This window comes from Mustela nigripes, chromosome 1 (genome assembly GCF_022355385.1).
Source record: "Mustela nigripes isolate SB6536 chromosome 1, MUSNIG.SB6536, whole genome shotgun sequence".
Taxonomy (NCBI): Eukaryota; Metazoa; Chordata; class Mammalia; order Carnivora; family Mustelidae; genus Mustela; species Mustela nigripes.
This window is the reverse complement of record NC_081557.1, coordinates 31799081-31822577: the sequence shown is the minus strand read 5'-3', so window position 1 is coordinate 31822577 and position 23497 is coordinate 31799081. Positions and strand designations below refer to the sequence as shown.

The following is a 23497-nucleotide window of genomic DNA, read 5'->3' as shown; positions in this document are numbered from 1 at the left end:
TCAGATTACATGTATAAATCTTGTATGTATGACATGTAAAGATTTTTATTTGATTTATTAACTCTTAGAGCAGTCATTTTTATATTTTTAATTTCAGCATTATATTTTCTTTTATTCTACATCTCTGCTAGCATGCACTAACAATGACTGGTACAACAGTGTTCAGTTTGCATAAACTTCCCTTAATATATTTCTAAACATCATTTAACAAAGAACAATATTTTTCCTAGGCATTTTTCTTTTACTACAGTTGCTAAATTAAAGATGAACCACTGGAGTAAATAAAAACCAGCAGACTTTTTTTTTATATTTGTACTTAAAAACCTCTTACAGTAAAGTCTTCTGGATTTTATCAAAGTACACTAATATGAGTATGGTGGCATTGCGAGGTTTTTAATTTTTATCATAACTTTAAAAATCATTAATATAAGGATTTATATTAACAGACTTTTCAGTTAAACAAATATTAAAATATTAAATATTAAACAAATATTAAATACTACGTCCCTGTCTGAAATCTATGTACAAAGGTGCGTGCACGCAACACACACACACACACACACACACACATCCCTGTTCTCTGTCCTGAAAAGGCACTTAAGTGACAGGAGACAGGGGCTAAGAAAATTTTAGTATGAATATAAAATTCTTAGTATAGATGTATACACAGAGTGGTTTGGGAACGGGAACACAAAAGAGATATTTTCTGGAGGAAATATTGTAGTTGGTAATTAAATTCTATAGCCAAGATTCTATGAGGAAGAAAAAAACGCTTTGCCGCTCCCCAGAAGATTTTATTTTAAATGAGGGAACCTGATTCCAAGGATGAAAATGTTGAAGGGAAAAACTGAAGTATAGTAGCCATTTAAGAAGTTCACTTTGGGATAATTTGTTTACCTATTATTTAATTCACTTTTTTTTCTTCATCTACAGTCTTCCTGCTGTTGAGATAGCCGCAAAATACTTTCACGTTAAATATCATGTTTTTCAGTTCCATAATTTCTATTTTCATTTTTTGAGTTATTCTTTCATTTTTTTTTTTAAACCAGTTTGGTCAGTCTTTTAATCTAAATTTCTTAACATATTTATAATCACTCTTTTAAGATCTATTTGCTACTTCCCTAAGCCAACTATGATTCTACTCTGTTTTTTTTTTTTAAAGTTTTATTTACTTAAGTAATTTCTACACCCAGTGTGGGGCTCAAACTCACAACCCTGAAACTAAGGGTTGTGCACTCCTCCAACTGAGCCAGCCGGGCGCACCCCTGTTGCTTTTTTTTCTTTTGATTATGGGTCACGTTTTCCTCTTTCTTCTCATATTTCATAATTTTATATTTTGTGTTAGTCATTATTTGAAAGGATAATACAGATTAAATAGGTAGTATTTTCCCCTAGAAGGGGTTCCACTTAACTCTGCCTGGCAGCTAGGTTTAAAGGGCTGATACCTTTTACCTAATTTGGAATTGAGCTTGGTGAGGGCTAGGTACCAGGGGCACAGGAATAGGCCCCTCTCTCTCACAGTTTTTTGGAAAGACAGTCAAAATACAACTGAGTTTAGGGAGAAAGACAAAGTCGGGATATTTATGAGGTTTGGAAAATCTGATCATCAGTGGATCTATCAGTACCGAGCAGGAAGTTGGCAACGGGAGAAAAGGTCCTCATGGATTTGGCATGGCTCATGATCTAGTTGAGAATTGATAGATGCAGTGAGAGGGTGAGTTTCAAAGTGTATCTCGAAGAGTAAACAGTCTAGTTGAGCTTTCTCTTTTAAGAAGAAGGCATTTCCTCTCTCAGGATTAGTTGAAAGGTCTGTTGTTCATGTAGACAGGTTTTCTTAAGGTGCTTGAAACAAACAACTTCATCTCCTAGGCAAATGGCAGAGTTGAGTAGTAATGTCATGTTGATGGTGACAGTGAACTGTGTGCTTGTAGATGATTTTGGCTTTAGGATCTAAGCATTGCAAGAAAACCTCTGCCTGCTTCAAAGCACAACTACCAGCTTTGTCCACCTTCTGGGTTTGCTAGCTCTACCTGTCAGGCTTTTCTAGACTTTAGTGTACCATACTAGCTCAGACCTGCCCATTAAAAATTGACTGGGTTCTCCTTGTTCCAGCTAGGTTGCTGTGCCTACAGCATTTTTTGCTGTTTTTCCCACCAAGGGTCCCAACATTGGATAAATGCCCTCAGGTATGAAAGCCACTATTTCTCTCTGCTCAACTAGAGGGGGCTGGCTGGCTCATTCCTCTCTGAAAATAGTTAATCTAGACTTCTTTGCCTTCAAGATTCTTCTGTGTTATTAATGAAAAATATGATTGCTTAGTTTAGCGAAGATGTATTTATTTTTGTTGTTATATCAATGTGAAGACCCTTTGCAAACCTCTACATCCTAACTAGAAACAGAAGTCCCTGCATGTGTTGTTTTTAAAAGCCCAATGTGGAAAATCTGGGCCTATGTATTTAAGACTTTTGAAAGTTGGGAAAAGTAAATGAACAAAAATTCAGTCCATGAACTAAAAAATAAATTGTATGTTACTTCCCAATTCTCATTTTGGTTTTCTTCCCCCTTTTTAAATGACATACTTGATAAATGATAGATATATTTGAGAGACACTGATAATTCTTTTGAGGGAGTCAAGACAAGTCTTTGGTTTACAGTTTTTTTTTTTAAGGCTAATGCAAATGTTATTAAATGAAACTTTATAATGTTTAAAATTCAAACTTTAATGATTCCTTACTCATAGTATCATTTTTATTTTACTTTTACTTTTTAATTAAGCTTTAAATTTTTCCAATAGCTTACAAATAAACTTAAGATGAGCCTATTTCTTTGTAATTGTGTTCTTAAATCTTCTTTCAAGGCTTTTGAAAAATCTCTGACAGTTGAAACCTACTAGTTCCAAACTCATTTCTTGGGTATTAAATCAGCTCTTAGTACTTTTAGGTGTAAACTGACCTAATTTTGACCTTCCAAAGCTAATCAGCTAAGGAAACTAATTATTAAAACACATCTGTGCTGCTTAGAAATTGTAAGATTTGTTTTGAACTTGCATCATAGATTTTAGTGGGACATCTGGTATATATTTTAATAGGCTTCATTAAGTAAATTTTATGTGTTGGGAGGAGGACATTTCTAATTTTGTGATTCTACCTCTCTATCAGTTTTAGATTTCTCCTTATATAAATGATCATAAGATCTAGAGCATGGTTCATAACTTTGTACTCTTCTCTGAAACCTGAACCTTTGTAGTTAGGCTTCGATGGCGGTGATAGTATTTAAATCTCTTCAGTTATTCACAGACTGTTTTTTGAGTAGCATTATGTACTAAGAGCTGGAAGGCATTGGGGATATAATAACAAGCCAAAACAGTTCTTCTATTCACAAAGCATAAATGAGGGAGACTGATAATTTAAATTCACTTTATGGTTACATGTGATAATAGCATGCTAGTTATATAAGAAAGTGTCGATATTTTTTAGAGATGTAAACTGAAGTATGTCAGGGAGAAATGACATATCGGGCATTTGCTTCAGAACAGTTCAGCAAAGATAAGGGGGCAGAGGAAGAATAGATGAAGTAAATTTGCCAAATAGTGGTAGCTGTTGAATATGGGTGACAGGTACTCAGAGGTTCTATAATTGTGTGTGTGCTTAAAATGTTTTATTCGTAGATGTTTTTAAAGAAAAATACTAATGACAGCATACTAAGAAATGCGTAAGAGTGATAACGCAAAGGTACTGTGCTAAGTTGTTTCCATACGACAGGGCGACCCTGTCGTATAGCTCCCAAAGATGAACACATGCTTCCTCTGTGGCTTAACTGTTTCACTTTTAGGTCTTTACACAATAAAAGTGAGCTCATGTTTTCCAGAAGATATGTACACGGTATCCATTGTGGCCTACTTGATTATAATCCTGAACTGGAAACAAGCTAAATGTTTATCAGCAGTAAAATGGATAAATTAATGTAGCATATTTATGGAGTAGTATATGTCAATGAAAAAAGGTGATCTTGAGTATACATACGCTACAACATGGATGAATTCTTCATGAACAGAAAAAAAAAATCTGGAAAGTTTAAAAATACACCATGGAGCGCCTGGGTGGCTCAGCTGGTTAAGCACCCGACTCTTGATTTTGGCTCAGGTCATGATCTCAAGTGCCTGTGATCGAGCCCCACATCAGGCACCATGGTCAGTGGGGAGACTGCTTGAGGATTCTGTTGCCCTCTGCCCCTCTCCCCAACTTTAATGCATGTACGCGTGTGTGTGTACGCACACACTTTCTCTAAAATAAATAAATCTTTTTACAAAATAAACAAAAACATATTTTTTAATATAACATGGCACTCTGTTACAAGCTGTCTCCTTCATCTGGAGCCCAGAAATGATTTGTACCATTGCCAGAAAAACTAGTTGAATTGAACTTACTGAGGGACGGTTGATACATTAGGGATTTTCCAGAGTAATTTTGATTACTTGACTTAACCATTATGTGACTAATTCTTCACGTAATATATGACTCTACTATCTATAAAAGGGGGCTTTGTCTCATATTCAGAGGGATTCTATCTAGTTCTGATATTGTTTGTATTTGACTGAAGTCCAGGTGTACCCATTGCATTGCCTATAAAATCTTGCATACTTCTGTCTGGCCCCCACCCCGTATCTTTCTTTTTTCCCCAACCACAGAGTCTAGCCTTCTGAGCTAAAGCCCAGAGGATTTTAGCCTTTTTAAAATCTGGATTTTTTTCAACTTATTTATGGTTAGTTGCCTTCCTGTCTATTTTTGTACTTTTTCCTTGGAAATGTACCATTAAGAAAAGTTTAATTTTTAAAAAAGATATGCTTCCCACTTTCTAATAACTTTGAGGTATGTGTTCATTGAGTAGAGTAGCAGGATGAATCACCTGCAGTTTTAAACCATTATTTAAACCTGCTCAGAGAGAATGCAGAAGTCCACAAAATGAGAAACCCTGAACTTGAGTCTTTAGAGTGAAGAGATTCCTATGCTTGAGCCTCCTTTGAAAGCCATGCTGTAAATAATGCCTCTGAATCTGCATTTTTGAAAGTTCATTAACAGTGGTTTTAAAGCCTCCAGTTGAGTTATATTATAAAAGGATTTGAACACCATATTGTTCTAAAATAGAATTTGAGTAGAGTGTTGAAATTCTTCTGTTGTATTACAATCATAATTTAATTCTAGATAGGAATAGGGTCATGCTTGAAATCAGCAATGCCAAGGGTCAGAATAAATTTGAGAGAAATAATCACACTCAAGCAGGACCCAAATACTTATCTCAAGCACAGCAATAAGCATAAAAATGGCTTATTTATCACACAATCAATAATAGTGAACTATTTATTGGATGTGTCAGGGGAGTTCCCCCTGGACTTATCTCAGAGGCTGCCAATTAGCATTATTACATTGTGATAATAAATGAGTTTGACCAGGTATTTTCCTCTTTGATTTAGACAGTTATCCCCAAAATAATGACCTATAAGGAAGTAATCTTCTCAGTTCAGATTTCCTTTGACTTATGCTTTGGCAGAAGCCGTCGCAAAAATTGGCATTCAGAAATTCTGCACATCCTAAAGCACCTAATGTTTCCAGCTGTCTGATGTATACATATGTAGTCACAGGAAGGATCAGTCTTTATTGGAAGATGAATCAAGAATTGGAAAAATAAATCTTGTTACAAATACCATATGGCTCAGAACATATCAGTTACCAAAATCAGTCCATCTTTCTCTTTTCTAGAAGACTGAATGAGAAAAGGGCCAATCTTGAAATAGTAGAGAGTTTTCTAAAAGTGATTAAAATCAAAAAGGAAAGTTTAAACAGTGTTAATGTAACTGGTTAAAAGCTTCAGTTTTAGGGGTGCCAGTGTGGCTCAGTTGGTTGAACATCCAACTCCTGATCTCAGCTGAGGTCTTGATCACAGGGTCATGAGTTTGGGTCCTGCATTGGGCTCCATGCTGGGTGTGGAACCTCCTTTTAAAAAAAAAAAAAAAAAAAAAAAAAACATCAGCTTTAGACCCAGTGAAGTGAGTTTACTAGTATGACTTTAGAAAGAGTTATTTAACTTCTCTGAATTTCAGATTTTTCATCTGAAAAGTGGAGATCATAACAGCAATACCTACCTCATTATTTGAGTGTGCTAAATGAGATAATGTACACAAGCATTTACTACTATGTCTGGCACATAGGAAGTCTCCATAAAATAAGCCAATTATTTTTAAATTTGTTTTCCTGCCTTGTTGCACTTTGAATGAAAAGGTTGTGCTTTTTTTCATTTTTATTTTAAGATGTTATTTATTACAGAGAGATCACAAGTAGAGGGGCAGGCAGGCTCCTTCGGGGGAAGCAGGCTCCCTGCTGAGCAGAGAGCCCAATGTGGGGCTCAATCCCAAGTCCCTGAGATCCTGACCTGAGCCAAAGGTAGACGCTTACCGACTGAGCCACCCAGGCGCCCTCAAAGACTACTTTCTTTACAGGCAAAGGTAATGCAATGAAAACTCTTTAATTTGTCCATATACCTCACTATCTGATGTATTGGGGAAATGAGACCTTTCTTCAGAATGCTTCATTTATGCAAATAAGCTGCTTCTAAAAGCAAAATCACTTCTTTACTACCTGCAGTTTTGCAAAGAGTCACATTTTAAATTTCTAGATCACAAAAACAGTGACATAGCTATTACAGAATGCCCTTCACTTTAACAAGGATATGTCCTGGCTGTCCCAAAAGATTGTACCATAGCATTCCACCTGATGTTTTATTCTTTTCTGTTTATCCTTTAATTCAGCATCCAACCTCATGGATACAGGGTGGGCAGAATCAGTCCTGTGGCCCCAGAAATGTAAGTTATTGTCTCACCCAGCAGTGTGCAGAGGAAGCAGTCAAAAAACACTGAAATTACAGACATAAAGCCAGAACTTACGACAACTGGTATAATTACCTTCTTTGAAAAATTGCAGCCTCTACAGGGCAAACATAAATGAATGCCACAAAGTACTTAGTTCTCACTTCAGCTGTTGGATACTGTTTTAGTAGAGCTTAGATGGGGAGGAGGAAGCCAACTTTTTACCTTAGTTTTTTTTTTTAGATTTATTTATTTATTTGAGAGAGAGTGCACATGAGCTGGGGTGAGTGGGGGGGCAGGGGGAGAGGGAGAGAGAATCTCAAGCAGGTGCCCCACCAAGTACAGAGCCTGATGCATGGCTGGATCCCAGGACCCTAAGATCGCAACTTGATCTAAAATTAAAAGTCAGATGCTTAACCGACGAGTCACACTAGTAGCCCTACCTCACTTTTCCAAAGAGAAAATACCCTGTTCATTTCTGGAAAGTAAAGTGCACCACATCTTCTACCTGCCTCCTTTTTCCTGTCTGTCAGAGTTTCTTTCAGTGTTTGATCTCTCAATTTATAGTCCCAAAGGCCTGTAAAAACAAGTGGCATTTGGAATGTATGGGTGGCTCGGTTAGTTGAATGTCTGCCTTTGGCTTGGGTCATGATCCCGGAGTTTTAGAATCGAGGCCTCTGTGGGGCTCCATGCTCAGTGGGGAGTCTGCTTCTCCCTCTGCCTACTGCTCCCCCTGCTTGTGCCCCCTCTCTCTCTCTGCCAAAGAAATTTTTTTTTAATCTTAAAAAACAAAACAAACAAACCAAAAAAACCAAAAAAAAAAAAACAAATAGCATTTGATAGGACTTGATCACCTAGGAACAAAAATGGGTTTTAAGAGTTTTCAGTTTTAAACCTCTTCAGCCATCATTAAACTGGTTTCTTTTGTTTTTTGTTGATTTTTAAATACAATATATCCTATTTTGTGCTTAAAATTTAGAATGTTTACTTATCATTGATAGTATTTTCTGCCATTTGAGAAACTAGGAATGAGCCATAGGTGGGTATTTTTAGGGAACATTAAAAAGCAGCATGAAAAATGGAATATAAGGAACAATAAGCATTGGTATAAAACCATGAGAAACTGATGCTATGCCAGGAAGCAGGTAGGTGATAGAAATCTAGAGAAGCAGTGGGCTGCACATTGTGTAGTGGCAAGCACACACATGGAGAAATGCTTTTCAAGACAACTTTTCATTTAAGCAACATGTATTGAATACTAGTCCTTTGTATACTAGGATGCTAGTTCTGGCTTCTGTGTTAGGTACTGCGAGTACAACAAAATATAATCTCTGATCCCCAAGACCTTAGTTTAAGAGAGGCCAATGTATAAATAGATAATTGTAATGTGGTATTCTATAAGAGAATTTTAATAAGAGAGGCGTATAAAAGATACCCCTGGCCTGGCACACTCTTACCTGCTTTTCCTCAGTAATCCTGTTCATACTTAAGGTTTTACTTTAGGCATGGCTTTTTCCAGAAAGCCTTCCTAATACTGTGTGCACTAGATTAATGGGGAGCAAATAACTGTTGTCGGTGTAGACTTCAAAGAATGTTTCCCTAAAGTAGTTGATACCTAATAGCAATTTTGAATTTTAAAAATAGGAAGTTATAAGAGAAGTAAAGCATCATGATTTTCTTTTCCCAAAGGCTGACAGGAGTTGAGCATATAATATCACTTCATTATTCATTTATTAGTTCTCTCAATTAGCAACTCTTTATTAATTTTCTATAGAGCCTGCACTTCCTGGCTCTTTCATGCCTTTGTAACTGCACAGTTGTCTTCACTGTTGAGGTAGAATGTCCAGGTGTTGTGCCTGGGCAGTGAGGATACGGAGGAGAGCACGGACGTGGTGAGACTGCCCTTCAGGGCTGCAGGGCTCTGTAATTAAACCAAAAGCACTTTGAGCATGGAATGTGTTATTACAGGGAGAAATAGAGAAACATCTATTTGGCGGGATTAGAGAAGACTAAGCCCGGAGGAAATAATGTGTAAACAGACACATGGTAAATGAGAAGAAGCTAGTTTAGGGAATGGAGGAGTATTATAGGCAGGGATCCTTAAGTAGGAAGGAAAAAAATGCAGTAATAAATCTGCCCACTATAATGGTGGACTACATAAAATGGAGTGACCCTTTTGCTGAGAATGACTACAAAAGCTAAATATAAAACACTATCTGTTTGAAGGTATCAGAGATATAAATTAGTAAAGCATTATCAAGCTAAAACTCAGAAAAGAAGACAATCCAGAGAAATGAGACTGACGTTTGGGTCTGCTTTTGCCCTATAGGCATTTACCAATTCAGAAGTAGCAGCTAAGACTTGTGTTGCCCTTTGATAGCCTCACATGGATAGGAATATAAAAATCAGGACTTTGTGATTCCCCAGTGCTTTGCATTGTGACCATGAAAGACTGCACCCAAGAATAGGGTAAAATTATAGATAAATAAACCCTTCCACGGACTGCAGCCTAGCTTCAAATCATCTGGGTGACCCAGGAAATTCTCAAACCCCATTAATAGATTAAGATGATCTTAGGGTTGCCAGCACCCCCAGATTCATTGCACAAAGATTCTTTCTAGAAGATCATTATCATTGGCCTTAAATTATTTCTACAGTTTTTCAGATATAAGGTGCAGATTATAATCAAAGGTAATCAGTCACACAAGGACACAAGACAACATAAATCAATAACCAGCTGAAATAGTAAGCAATAAAAACAGAGCTCCAAGTGCTCCAGATTTTAGATATGCCAGATAATGGACTTTAAAATAACTCTTTGGGGACCTGGATGGCTCAGTCGTTAGCGCATTTGGCTCTTCAAAGTCGTGAGTTCACACCTGATTTTAGGCATGGAGCCTATTTTAAAAAGTTAAAAATAAAAATAACTATGCATACTAAGTTGAAGGACAAAAGAAATTGTAAATATCAAGCCACAATTGAAAATATTTAAAAAGAATTATAGCAGATTTGAAAAAGAGTCAAACATATTCTGAAACTTAACTAAAATGAGTTTAGCAGCAGATCTTAGCACACTGGTGTAGAAATGTTTATTGAACTAGATTTTAGGTCAAAAGGAAATATCTAGAAGGAAGCATGGAGGGATACAAGTGGGAAGATTTGGGAAGGGCAAGAGAAATAGAGGATACAAGAAAAGTCCTAATATATCTTTAAATTTTAAGAGTCTGGCTTTTTTTCCTTTGTTTGGTTTCTTAAAGTCCACATATGAGTGAAGTCATATGGTATTTGTCTTTCTCTGACTTACTTTATTTAACATTATGCCTTCTAGGTCCATCCATGTTGTTGCAAGATTTCATTCCTTTTTATGGCTGAGCAATATTCCGTTGTATAAATATTCCATACTTCTTTACCCATTCATCTACGGATGGGCAGTAGGGTTGCTTTCTTATCTTGGCTATTGTAGATAATGCACAGGGGTGCATGTATCTTTTCAAATTCGTGTTTTCATATTCTTTGGGTAAATACCTAGTGGTGGAACTACTGGATAATATGGTAGTTCTATTTAATTTTTTTGTTTTCCTTGCCAGAAGAGAGATATCAACAAAAATGTTTCTATGGCTGATTGAAAGAAATTACTGCCTGTTTTCTTGTAAGAATTTTATGGTTTCAGGTCTCACATTTAGGTCTTTATTTTGAGTTTATGAATAAGATTAACTTAAAAATTCATCCACTTCCAGATACATACCCAAGAGAAATGAAAACATATGTCCACACAAACACTTCCACATGAGTGCTCGTAGCAGCATTCTTCATAATAGCTAAAAAGTGGAAGCAAACCAGATGTCCATCACCTGGAGAATGAATAAACAAAATGTAGATCCATACAGTGAAGTAGTATCTGTCCATAAAACAAAACATATATTGGTATGTACTACAACATGGATGAACCTTGAAAAGGTTATGCTAAGTACAGGTAGCTAACCATGAAAGCATTCCATTTATATGCTCTTGCATTTGTATGATTCTACTTATATGAAATATTCAAAATAGGAAATCTATAGACAGGTCTGGGAATAGAGGGGGAATGGATACAGAATTTCTTTTTTGGGTAATAAAAATGTTCTAAAATTAGATTGCAACAATGGTTGTACAACTGAGTATTCTTTAAACTGAATTAATGCAGTTTATTTAAATATGAAATTTTTATGGTATGTGAATTATATCTCAAAAAGGAGGAAAAGAGGGGCGCCTGGGTGGCTTAGTGGGTTAAAGCCTCTGCCTTCAGCTCAGGTCATGATCCTTGGGTCCTGAGATGGAGCCCTGAATCATGCTCTCTGCTCAGCAGGAAGCCTGCTCCCCGCCACCCACCCACCCCCAGCCTCTCTGCCTTCTTGTGATCTCTGTCTGTCAAATAAATAAATAAAATCTTAAAAAAAAAAAAAACTACTTAGTGCCTGTCAGTCTTAGACTGGATAAATAAACTGTTAGTCAGATATGCCTTACAGCCTTGTAACAGTTTAAGTAATGTGCAACAGTGTAAGTGAATCTAAAAAACAATAGTGAGGAAAGTAGCCAGTCCACAAAATACTACATGATGTATGATTCCATTTATGTTGAAATATGCAATAGGGAAAATGAATCTGGGATCTTAGAAATCAGTATAGTGGTGAGCTAACAAGTGCTGGTGAGGATGTGGAGAAAAGAGAACCCTTGTGTGCTGTTGGCTGGAAGGTAAATTGGTGCAGTCACTGTGGAGAATGGTGTGAGTTTCCTCAAAAGATTAAAGAATTAATATATGATCCAGCCATCCCACTTCTGAGTATATGTAAAGGAAATGAAAACAGAATCTCAAGGAGATAGCTGCCCTGCCATATTCATTGCAGTCTTAGAACAGCCAAAATATGGGAGCAACCTTAGTGTCGATCAGTAGATGAGAGGATAAAGATACACACACATGCATATATAGATACACAGAGGGCTATTCAGCCATCAAAAGAAGGAAATCTTGCCACTTTCAACAACATGGATAGACCTCGAGGGAATTGTGCTAAGTGAAATAAGTCAGACAAAAATAAATACTGCGTGCTGTCACTTACATGCGCAATCTAAAAAAGCCAAACTTACAGAACAGAGAGTAAAGTGGTAATAACAGGGGATAGAGGGTGGGAGAAATGGGGAGATGTTGGTCAGAGGACACTAACTGAGTAAGTTCTGGGGATCCAATGTACCTCGTTATGCTTACAGTTAATAATACTGTATTATAAGTATTAAAGTTATTAAGAGAATAGATGTTAAGAATTCTCACCACAAAAAAGAAATGATGATTATTTGACACGGTGGAGGTTTTCACTAATGCTGATCACATTAATGGTTAATTACTCATTAATTAATTAATTATTAATGGTAATCATTTTGCAATATATGTATATCAAATCAATACATTGCACACCTTAAGTTTATAACCGTTATGTGTTAATTATATGTTATATGTCAATTATATCTCAATAAAGCTGGTGGGGGGAATCAGAATAGTAGTTACCCTTTGGGCTGGAGGTGCCTAGGATTGGCTCGAGTGGATTACTGGGGTGCTGGGCTGTTCTATTTCTTGATCTGAGTTTCATTTCTTAAACTGGGTTTCATGGCTGTGTTTTTTGAAAATTCATGGTGTACACTTAAGTGCACTTTTCTGCATATATACTGTACTTTAAAAGGTTTTTAAAAGTGAAAGTATTAGTAAATGTCAGTGATTATTGAGTATATAGAACAGTATCTTGTGTTTATAGCTAGGAAAAAATGTTGAGCAGTTAGGGCATGTAAGCTCTCAATTTATGAAATGTCAGAATTAAAGTACTTACGTTGTAGGCTCTGAAGAGGTGATCTCTTCTTCCTAAAAGCACTTTAGTAAGCAATTTTGAAATTACAAGGGACCCAGATAAGTAAATTTAAAAGAAATTTCAGTTACAACCTGAAAATATTTTAAGTAGGTCAAAAATTAATTTTATTGAATTTTTTGGTAAAAATACTTTTTTAAAAATATTTTTAGACCTATTGTCTGTTTTGCTACTTCCCCTATTGCTTGGTCTATTTCTAAACACTACTCAATTTGGCAATATCCCTTGAGGAGTATATGGCACTTAATATGTATTGTTCCCTAGAGGAATTATGAAAGAAAGAAAAGATGCAAATTTTCTCTTGGGATAAAATAGAAAATTAATTGAAGAAGAAAGAGTCCATGATTTAAGGTATAGTTAATACTGGGAGAAAATCATACATGATTTTCATATTTGTTGATTTCATCTTCTGAGTTTAAATACCAGTTATTACAGCAGAGTTCATACTCTTTATGCAGCAGCTTGCATGGCTTATGTTTATATTATCATCTTGTTTATATACAGTGATGTAAACTATAGTAATCATTTTTATGTATTTTCTTCTTACGCTTTCTTTACTTGCTTCAGACTCATCATCAGTTGGCTTTTGAATTTTGTATTAAGATTTTGAAAGGAATACTCCAACAAAAAATGAATTGTATTTTTGTTATAGTGATTCTGCTGCATGGATTACAAACACTCTATCTCCATGCTTGGATAAACTCCATCAAAAGCACATTATCCTCCTACTTCTGTGGCCAGCTGCCTAATTGTATCTGCTGTAACCACACGCTGTTGGAACATGATACCAATGAAGAACAGAAATGATAAATTACTCCCTGCAGGTGATAGTGATAATGATAATTTTTAATTTCCTTCTTCCTCATAAGGTCTAGTCTGATCTTATTTCATTGGCTGCCATCCTGCTCCATACACACATGATACATTTTCTTTAAAGAAATACTCATCACACCAAAATACACGAGAAAATAATTTATTTTTATTCCAAGTCATTGTTCTTCAGATGAGCATGTATAAAAATGAAGTGCATTTACCTTTGTGTGTCTGGGATAAACAAAACATGGCTTAAAACAGACTTTTAAATATTCAGTTTACACATACTGTGAGTTTTTTTCTTCCTCTTTGTGAAATCCACAAAGAAGAAACAGTTCATTTTGAAAGACTATATTCTAATGCTTAGGAATGTTTAAGATGCACAACAAAGCTACGTGCCTGAATTATTTTCCTATATATGTGGAGGATCCCCACCAAATTACAAATGTGATCAGACTGTCCCAGAAGTTTGCTGCATATGCATGTATTTTTCTTTTATTCTGTTTTCTTCTATAATAAGCACTGTTGTTGTTCTTAATTACCACAGACTCTCCCGTCTCTCAGTCTAAGGACTTTATTGTTTTTTTTTTTTTAGGATTTTATTTATTTATTTGACAGAGAAAGAGACAGCGAGAGAGGGAACACAAGCAGGGGGAGCAGGAGACTGGAGAAGCAGCCTTCGCGCTGAACAGGGAGCCCAATGCTGGGCTCAATCCCAGGACCCTGGGACCATGACTCAAGCCAAAGGCAGATGCTTAATGACTGAGCCACCCTCAGGGGCCCCTCAGTCTAAGGACTATTTAAAAATTTTTCTGATGGTGGTATAATCAGTGAGATGTTATTTATTTAACTGTGACCTTGCCTTTACAGATTAGTCCAACTTCTACAGATGTTTTATTTTAATGCTTGTTTTTTCCCCCCAGCAGTTCCCTTTGCCCCTGACAAGATATACGTGTGGAACAAAAGAGAAATGTATCCGGTCTTAGGCCTTATAACCTATCTGATCTTTTTCAAGCGCATGTCAAGCTGTGCTCCTGTTACTTATTACCGTTGCCTGTTAGCCATCATTTTCAGTTTCCTGTGGTTGTTGTTTATTCTTACATTTGAATGACTTCCACAGAGAGAGTGTAAGTTCATTGAAATTAACATTCAGCAGACCTAGAGGTAGCCTGTCAAAGTGATATTAACAAGGTGGTGAAACTAAAAGAAAAATGGTGGCATATTTATGTTCTTCACCAGAATAAATAGCTTTGTCCCTAAATCAGCTGACGTATTTGGTTATAATGGCTTCACAGAGAATAAAAACACTAATTGTAGTTCAGTTGGGTTTTATAGTCTATGATTCAAGTTTAATGACATTTTTTCCTCTTTTTGTCTCATATCTTATTTTAATTATTAAGGACCACTTATAAGTTGGGGGGAGCCCTTTCCCTTTCAGTAGCATTCTACTTGAGGGTTAATACCCATTTTAAAACCAGAAATGCCCTTTGGTTGTTTTAGAGCAAGAGTTTTCTACTTGCTCAATTATGTGAATCTTTCTGGAGTTTTGTGGGGGTTTTTTTTGGTTTGGGTTTGTTTTTGTTTTAAGATTATTTATTTATTTTAGAGAGAGAGCAGGAGCAGGAAGAGCAGAGGAAAGGGATCTGAAGCAGGCTCCACACTGAGCGTGGAGCCTAGGTGGGGCTCAATCTTAGGACCCTGAGATCATGGCCCCAGCTGGAACCAAACGTGTGTTGCTTAACCAGCTGCATCACCCAGGTGCCCCAGTTATGTGAATCTTAACAGTCTGATGAGTCAATTATCTGCACATAATTTGTTTTTTTGTTTTTGGGGTGGGGGGTTGCACATAGTTTTTTATTGCAGGTGAATTTCTTCCTACCTTCTCGTGCTTCTGCTTCATGGGAGCTGTAGAACTGATTTTGGTATTACCCTCCACCAGACATGATTAGGGAGGTAAATCTGTTTGAGTTGAAAAAACTATTGTGCATTTCAGAGGGAACAATAAAGTAGATGTGACTTTAGATTTATCTTTGTCATAGGCCCCTGCCAAATTCTCATAATCAAAGTGAATTATATCTTTATTTTTATTTATTGTCTTGAGGCTTAGCATTGTTTTATTACCCCAAACTACCCAGTATTTCTTTCATTGAATTTGGGGGGCTTGGAGGAAGATGAGTTTCTTTGATTTTTAACTGAATTTCATAGATAGTTCAATTTGGGGATTGGAAGACAGTTCTAAAATACCTTTGTATTCTCAAATACTTTGATTTTTTAATTCTGTTGCAAACTCATGCATCAGTCTCCCCTCTTCGTTTAGAGCTATATACTCTATTATAATTACATTTGTTCTATCATAGTAATATTGCCAGTCTGTCTTTTACCAGAGTTAAATATATGAAGTTTTGCTTTGTGTATTTTAAACAGATTTATATTTATATTTGTATTTAGATCACATTTCCTGGTAATGGAAGTTGTTAGTATTATAGTAATATATATTTTATATAATAAATATATATAATTATAATTATTATATAATTATATAATGATAATAAATATATATAATTATTGTATTAGAGTTGAAAAACTTGTCATTTTTTTTCAAGTTCATTTAGTTCCTATTATATATTAGATATTGCCCTAGCCTTTGGGTATACAGAGGTGGGCGTTGCTAAGGGAACTGATAAAAGGTAATAATAATTAAATTGAATGTCTCTCCATGCAATACTATAGATCATTTAACTCAAGTGTTAAAAATAATTTATTATCACAGAAGCTGTTCATTTTTATGGGAAATCTAAATTATAGGTAAGGCTGATGAATATGCACATTCCAAATCTATCATCTACTTCAATAGGTATTATGATTTGTTAACTGGTCACCTGTTGTTGAAAATGTGGGCTAAAATTGGCATCTTATAGATAAATCGTTGCAAGCATACTTGATAAATTTCCATAGAATATTTTTTGGAAGTTAAGATTTACTGGGTCAGTGAGTATATGCATTATATAAACATTTTGACTGAGCCCATAACGTGTATTTGCACAACAGAAAAGTACACAGATCTTAAGTATAGTTTGATAAAATTGCACAAAGTGAATACCCACCATGTATCCAGCAGTCAGCTGAAGAAACAGAATATTACCGGCAGCCCAGGAGCCCTCCATGTAACCCTTTCTAGTTTCTATCACTGTTGAAGGGTAACTACTGTTGTGACTTACAACAGTGTAAATTGTTATTTTTTGTTATTTGTTATTTTTTGAATATTCTATATATAAATAGAATCATAGCATGTGTACCATTTTCTCTGTGACTTCTTTTTAATACAGATGTTTTGTTTTTTATTATGTATTGCTAAGTTCCCTCTAGAAAGATCATTTCAGTTTATTTTCCCAGTATGCATGCTACTTTCCCCACTAACTATGGATATTATCTTTTAAAAAATGTTTTCCCCACGGGACGCCGGGGTGCCTCAGTTGGTTGGACGACTGCCTTCGGCTCAGGTCATGATCCCAGAGTTCCGGGATCGAGTCCCGCATCCGGCTCCCAGCTCCACGGGGAGTCTGCTTCTCTCTCTGACCTTCTCCTCGCTCATGCTCTCTCTCACTGTCTCTCTCTCTCAAATAAATAAGTAAAATATTTAAAAAAAAAAAATGTTTTCCCCGGAAACCTGGGTGGCTCAGTGGGTTAGAGCCTCTGCCTTTGGCTCAGTCATGATCCCAGGGTGCTGGGATAGAGTCCCACATCAGGCTCTCTGCTCAGCAGGGAGCCTGCTTCCCCACCCCCACCCCCCGCCTGCCTCTCTGCCTACTTGTGATATGTCTCCCTGTCAAATAAATAAAATCTTTAAAAAAAAGTTTTCCCTATCGTGATCAAGGAAAATCGTATCTGATTGTTTTAGTTTACTTATTTTTCTAAGTAGGTCAAACATCTTTTACTTACACATATTATTTGATTTTTCTTTTATAAATGATTTTCCTGCTTTTTTTCTAATTTCTTTTGACATTGTTAACTTACTAATTTGTAGTAACTTAATGTAAAAAAGGACAGTGTCCCTTTGTTATATATATTGCAAATACTCTCAGATTTCTTCATCTTTGAATTTGACACTAAAATTTTATTTTACTAAGTATAAGTAGCATACAGTGTCATACTAGTTGGGTGTACAACACCGAAACTCCCTGCTTGGTGGGGAGCCTGCTTCTCCCTCTGCTCTCTCCCTGCTCCTACTTTCTCTCTGTCATTCTCTCTCTTTTTCAAGTAAATAAATAAGATATTCTAGGAAAAAAAAAGAATCTGGGGGTTTTTTTGTTTGTTTCTTTGTTTTTGTTTTTGTTTTGTTTCATATGGTATTTGTGTTTCTCTAACTTATTTCACCTAGCATAGTAACTTCTAGGCTCATCCATGTTGAATAGGAAGATTTTATTCTTTTTTATGACTGAATATTTCAGTGTTTGTATGTACCACATCTTCTTTATCCATTCATCTATCAGTGGGCACTTAGGTTGCTTCAATATTTTGACTATTGTAAATAATGCTGCAATAAACATAGGAGTGCATGTATCTTTTCAAATTGGCAGTTTTGTTTTCTTGTATAAATACCCAGTGGGATTACTTGATCACATAATATTTCGATTTTAAACTTTTTGAGGAATTTCCGTACTGTTTTCCATAGTGGCTGTACCAATTTCCATTCCCACCAACAGCCAGGTATTCCTTTTTCTTCACATCCTCATCAACACTTGTTATTTCTTGCCTCTTTGATTCTAGCAATTCTGACATGTGTAGGGTAATATCTCATTATGGCTTTGTTACTAAGTTTTAAGCTTCTCTTAAGTTTCTGCCTATGTGTGATGCTTAGAAAGCCTTCTTCACATCCCAGTTTTATAAACATTTCTATGTGTTGGTGGCATTTTGCTCTTCTTCCTCCTAACCACCCAACCCCCTGCACTGATCTTTGTGATTACATCTGCATACATGGAAAGCCCTACCAAATGATGTTATATCATGTTTGTCTTAAAAAATCGTAAGTATTTTAAAGAAATTCTGAGGGAAAAAGTTATCTTTTATACTTAACAAACTGTTGATCATTTCTGTTGTTTTTCTGTTGTTTTTGATGTTTCAGGTTTCCTCCCAGTATTATTGCTCACCAGCTTGAAGAACTGCCTTCTTTTTTTTTTTTTAAGGTTTTATTTATTTATTTATTTGACAGAAGGAGATCACAAGTAGGCAGAGAAGCAGGCAGAGAGAGAGGAGGAAGCGGGCTCCCCACTGAGCAGAGAGCCCGATGTGGGACTCGATCCTAGGACCCTAGGATCATGACCTGAGCTGAATGAAGACAAAGGCTTTAACCCACTGAGCCACCCAGGCACCCCTAACATCTCTTCTAAAGTTTTTTTGGCAATGAATTCTTTTAGTTTACCTTTTCTTGAAAATGTCTTTATTTTGCCTTTGTTCCTGAAGTATATTTTTGCTGGATATAGAATTTTGAAAGGTTTTTTCCTGCTCCTATATTTTTTTCCAGCTGGACCTCCATTTACCTGTATGTTAGTTGCACAGGCCCCTGAGGCTCCTGCATTGTATTTCAATCTTTTTCTGCTGATTTTTCAAATTAGATACTTTCTATTGACCTATCTTCACATTCACTGATTTTTTTCTTTTTTTTCTCCTTGTCATCTCCATTCTGCAGTTCATCCCAGGGAGCTTTTTATTTTGGTTATTACATTTTTTAATTCTAAAACTTCCATTAGTTTTATTTATTTATTCATTCATTCATTCATTCATTCATTCTTTTTCCTCTACAAGAATTCCTATCTTTCACTTCATTTCAGTGTGTTTTCTACAACCCCATTTCTGTTGCCTCATAACGGCATGGTTATAATTCTGTTTTAAAGTTTTTGTCTCATAGTACCAGCTTCTGGGTCATCTCACAGTTGGCATTTGTGGATTATCTCTTTTCTTAAAAGTTAAAGACATTTTCCTGGTTCTTTGTGTGTTGAATAATTTTGGATTGTTTTCTGGATGTTGTGCGTGTTATGTCGTGCCTACTGTCGGTCCTGTTATAATTATCTAGAGAATGTTGTTGATGTTTGGTGTGAGTGGGCAGTCAACCCAATTAAAGCCAGAACATAAGCCCTGTCAACCATGTCTGGGCAGGCAGTGGTTCACATCTCAGTCTAGTTCTTTAAACGTTTGCTGTAGTGTTTTAGGCTCTCCTACACAGACCCTATTTAGTGATTAGTCTAACTCTCACAGCTTTTTCAAATCTCTCTTATGTTCTGGAGATCTTTGTTGATTAGAGGTTTTCAAGGCCTGTGCCAGTGATTGAGATTTTAGTTCCATTCTCTCAGCCTTTGTTATGTTGATTTGGAACTAATCTGTAGTTCAGAGGTCAGGCTGAGACTTTTTCTGGACCCTACAAAGTAGGGTTCCTCTCATTCCCCCACCCCCGCCATGATTCTCACATTCTCTTTTTTCAGTTTTTCAGTTGAAAATTATAACTTCTAAGTCTTCTTTTCAAATTCACTGATTTCATAAAGTATCCTGACAACATAGTAAGACTAGCTGAATTTGAAACTGAAAATCTTAACTAAAATGTATTGAAAACATGCTACATGAGAGACCTATGCAAATTAAGGAGAGCAACAATATGAATTACACATAGGCTTTGTTTTTAAAAAAACATTGCCGTCTGGGATGCCTGGGTGGCTCAGTTGGTTAAGCGACTGCCTTCAGCTCAGGTCATGATCCCACGGTCTAGGGATCGTTCTTGGGATCCTATCCCATCCCACATGGGGCTCCTTACACAGCCAGGAGCCTGCTGCTGCTTCTCCCTGCCGCACCCCCTGCTTGTGCTCACTCACTCACTCTCTGTGACAGATATAAATAAAATCTTTAAAAACACACACACACATTGTAGTCTGATAGCACAACTAACTATAAGAAGTATGGTAAGTTCTATAATAGAATTGTATATAATAAGCACATTCTCTCAGCAAATATTTTTTGTGTACTATGGGCCAGGCACTGCTCTGGACACTGGTGAACAAGACTGGCATACAGGAATAAATTTAAGAAAATAGTTGAATTAGTCTATGGAGAAATACCAGGAAATCAACTGATAGAAGTCATGTTTTAGAAATGTTCTGAGTAACTACATAGTTTTCTATAATAATCTGTACCTGAGTACTACATTGTTTTATATTTTGTCTGTTTCATAGAATTATAAATAGTATTTTGATTCTTTGTTGGTATCTAAAATGTAATGAACCTCAGTGTTAAATATTGAACTTGTTTTGGGCCCAATCCATATTAACCTCACAGATCAATAAAAGTTCACATTCTCAACAAAAGCAGCAGAGTACACAAATAAGCTAGCTTTATAGTGATTTTTCAATAATCGGTGTCCTATTTTTAACACCTTATAACTATTTTTTAATGCCAGTTTTAAAAATAGATAAAGCTAATGCTGTTAGTGAAAGAAAAAGGGATGGTATCATTTAAATTTTAAAAAGAAATGAAAATTACATATCCTCATCTGAATATTCATCTTTTAGAGATCATTTTATACTATCACAGTAACCCTTAGAGTTACCTCAGAGGTTCTCCTTTGGGTATTTGCTTAAACGTATGTTTTATTTGAGTACTATTATATATTTTTAATTTATCTTCAGCCAAAAAGTGGCATTTAAAAATTCTGTTGATCTCATTACAAAAATATTCATAGTACTTTGCTTTAAAATTAGATGCACAAGATCAGAAAAAATTAAATGAGATCTTTGTATAAAAGAGTATGTTTAAGTTAAATTTACTGCCGTGTCACAAACCACCTTAAAACCAGGTACCTTGAAGTCACAATCATTTAGATTTATTTGTGTATGATTCTGCAGTCTGGACTGGACTTGTCCTCTAGTTCTTCTGCTGGTTTCTCCCCAAGTCTCTCAGGCTGCTGCAGTTGTCTGAGAGCAGAGAGCAGAGCACAGAGCTCCAAGATGGCTCCCGCCTGCACAGCAGGCTGTCTTTGGGAGAGCATGGGTCAGCTCTTGAGGCTGGCTGAGCCTCTTCCTTCATGTGGTCTCTCACTTTTCAGTAGTCTACCACAGTTATTTCTCTAATAAAACACATATTGGTTATTTGATTAGCCTTATTGCCCTTATTATTATATTGTTTCTGTGGGAGAAAGCCAAATTATATGACTTCATTTTCACATGTAACATCTTTTCCAAGAGATAATAGTGACCTGTCATAAGTATAAGAGGTATCTAGTCTTTGAAATGGTTTCTTTTTGCCATTATCTTGAAAGACTGAATAATTGTTATGTCATGTAATTAGTTTAATAATTATTTATTTTTTTTTTAAACAGGCAATTGCTGGCTACTTTGATATATATTTTGAGAAAAATTGTCACAGCAGGGTAAGTATTATGAGTTTTCCCATAAGAATTAATTATGTGAAATACATTGTATTTTGTTTTTGTGCCCCAAGGTGTTTGATCATAAGCATTTTGCTATTGTAAGCAATCGGAGCTTTTATTTGATATAGTAGATTAATGTAGCATGATATTAAAAATCTTGTACTTCATCAGATACTTTTGAACTCTTACCAATGCAGGTCGTGTTCTCCACGGGCCCCCAGAGTGCCAAAACACACTGGAAACAAACAATATTTCTATTGGAAAAGCCATTTTCCGTTAAAGCAGGTGAGAAAAAAAAGGGAGAGAAATTTCTTATTCTTTTTGAAGTAAACATTATTCCTTCATTTCACAGGGACTTTTTCTATGCCCACTGTCTTTGAAACAACGCAACATGCTAAGTAAATAAGATATTCTTAGAGCTACATAAATTTTAGATGGCATATCATTTCAATAAAGTAGTGATTTAAAGAAAACTTTTATTTAGATTAGATTTATAATTCCTGCCAGTTAAAATGTGCTTTAATATGTAGCTTTTATTTTGAGTACCACAAAGTAATTCCAACAACTTTTCTTTAAGTATTAACTAGTAGTATATATTAAGTTGCAAATAAAAGTAAAAATGATTTCACTTCCAAAGTGACTATCACTGATAGAGGTGAAGTGTAAATTTAAAAGAATGCTATTCAGTAGTTACAGTGTTCAGTATATGTGTCTACATGGCTCTCCCCAGTCTGTACCCGCTCAAATCTCACATGGTGCTCAAGGACTGGCCCAATTCTGCATTCTTCTATCTTGTACCTCATTGATTGCTCACTCTGATGAGCACCTAGAGTTCTTACGTACCTATACCCTTAGCTTCAAAAGTTAGAATTTGACTGTGGAATGAATCTCTGTTATTTAAATTGTTTATTACATATAAATTATCCTCCCCCACCTTTGCAGAAAGCTTTCTGACTATATGAAGCCTGAATGTATAACAAACTTCCATGAAAAGAAATTCAAAATCACTAGGAACTCAGGGAGAGAGGCCAATTAAAACTATATAAGAGACTTTCTTATCCATCACTACAGGAAAAAAAAAAAAATCATAAAATTTAACAAGGCCAAGTACCTGCAATCATGTAGCCAAATGGGACTTTTATACTCTTCTGCTGATAGTCTTTATTGGTACAGCTTTAGAGAACAGTTTGCTACCTTCAAGTTAAGTATAGATGTATAAGTATCATTGCTAAAACCACAGTTTTTTTCTAGGGATGTATTCTGAACAGTCTCCCCTGCAGCCTGTCTACAACAATCTTGACAACAGTATGGTTTGTAGAAGTGAAAAATTGGAGGCACCCTGAATGCCCATTAACAGAAGATAGATAAATATGATAGTTGCATACAGTAAAATCTCTGTAACAGATTAATCATGTATTTGTGAATATCAGAAGCAACATTAAGCAAAAAAGAGTGATTCCTACAATACATTGTTTATATGGAGTTTAAAAACCAGTGAAACAGTTTCATGTACAAACACGCATA

General features: G+C 35.8%; 1 protein-coding gene across 3 annotated transcripts in view; it reads left to right on the top strand.

Annotated features, from left to right (window-relative positions):
- PRMT3 (protein arginine methyltransferase 3) overlaps positions 1-23497 on the top strand; it is a 129866-nt gene that overhangs the window by 92189 nt on the left and 14180 nt on the right. For 2 of the 3 annotated variants that reach the window (XM_059407077.1, XM_059407057.1), the window contains 2 exons: positions 21923-21973; positions 22171-22258. In XM_059407077.1, the coding sequence (XP_059263060.1) occupies positions 21923-21973; positions 22171-22258 (139 nt within the window). Of the gene's footprint in view, positions 1-2112; positions 2236-21922; positions 21974-22170; positions 22259-23497 lie in introns of those variants that run through there. The other variant, XM_059407066.1, reaches the window with a different exon arrangement.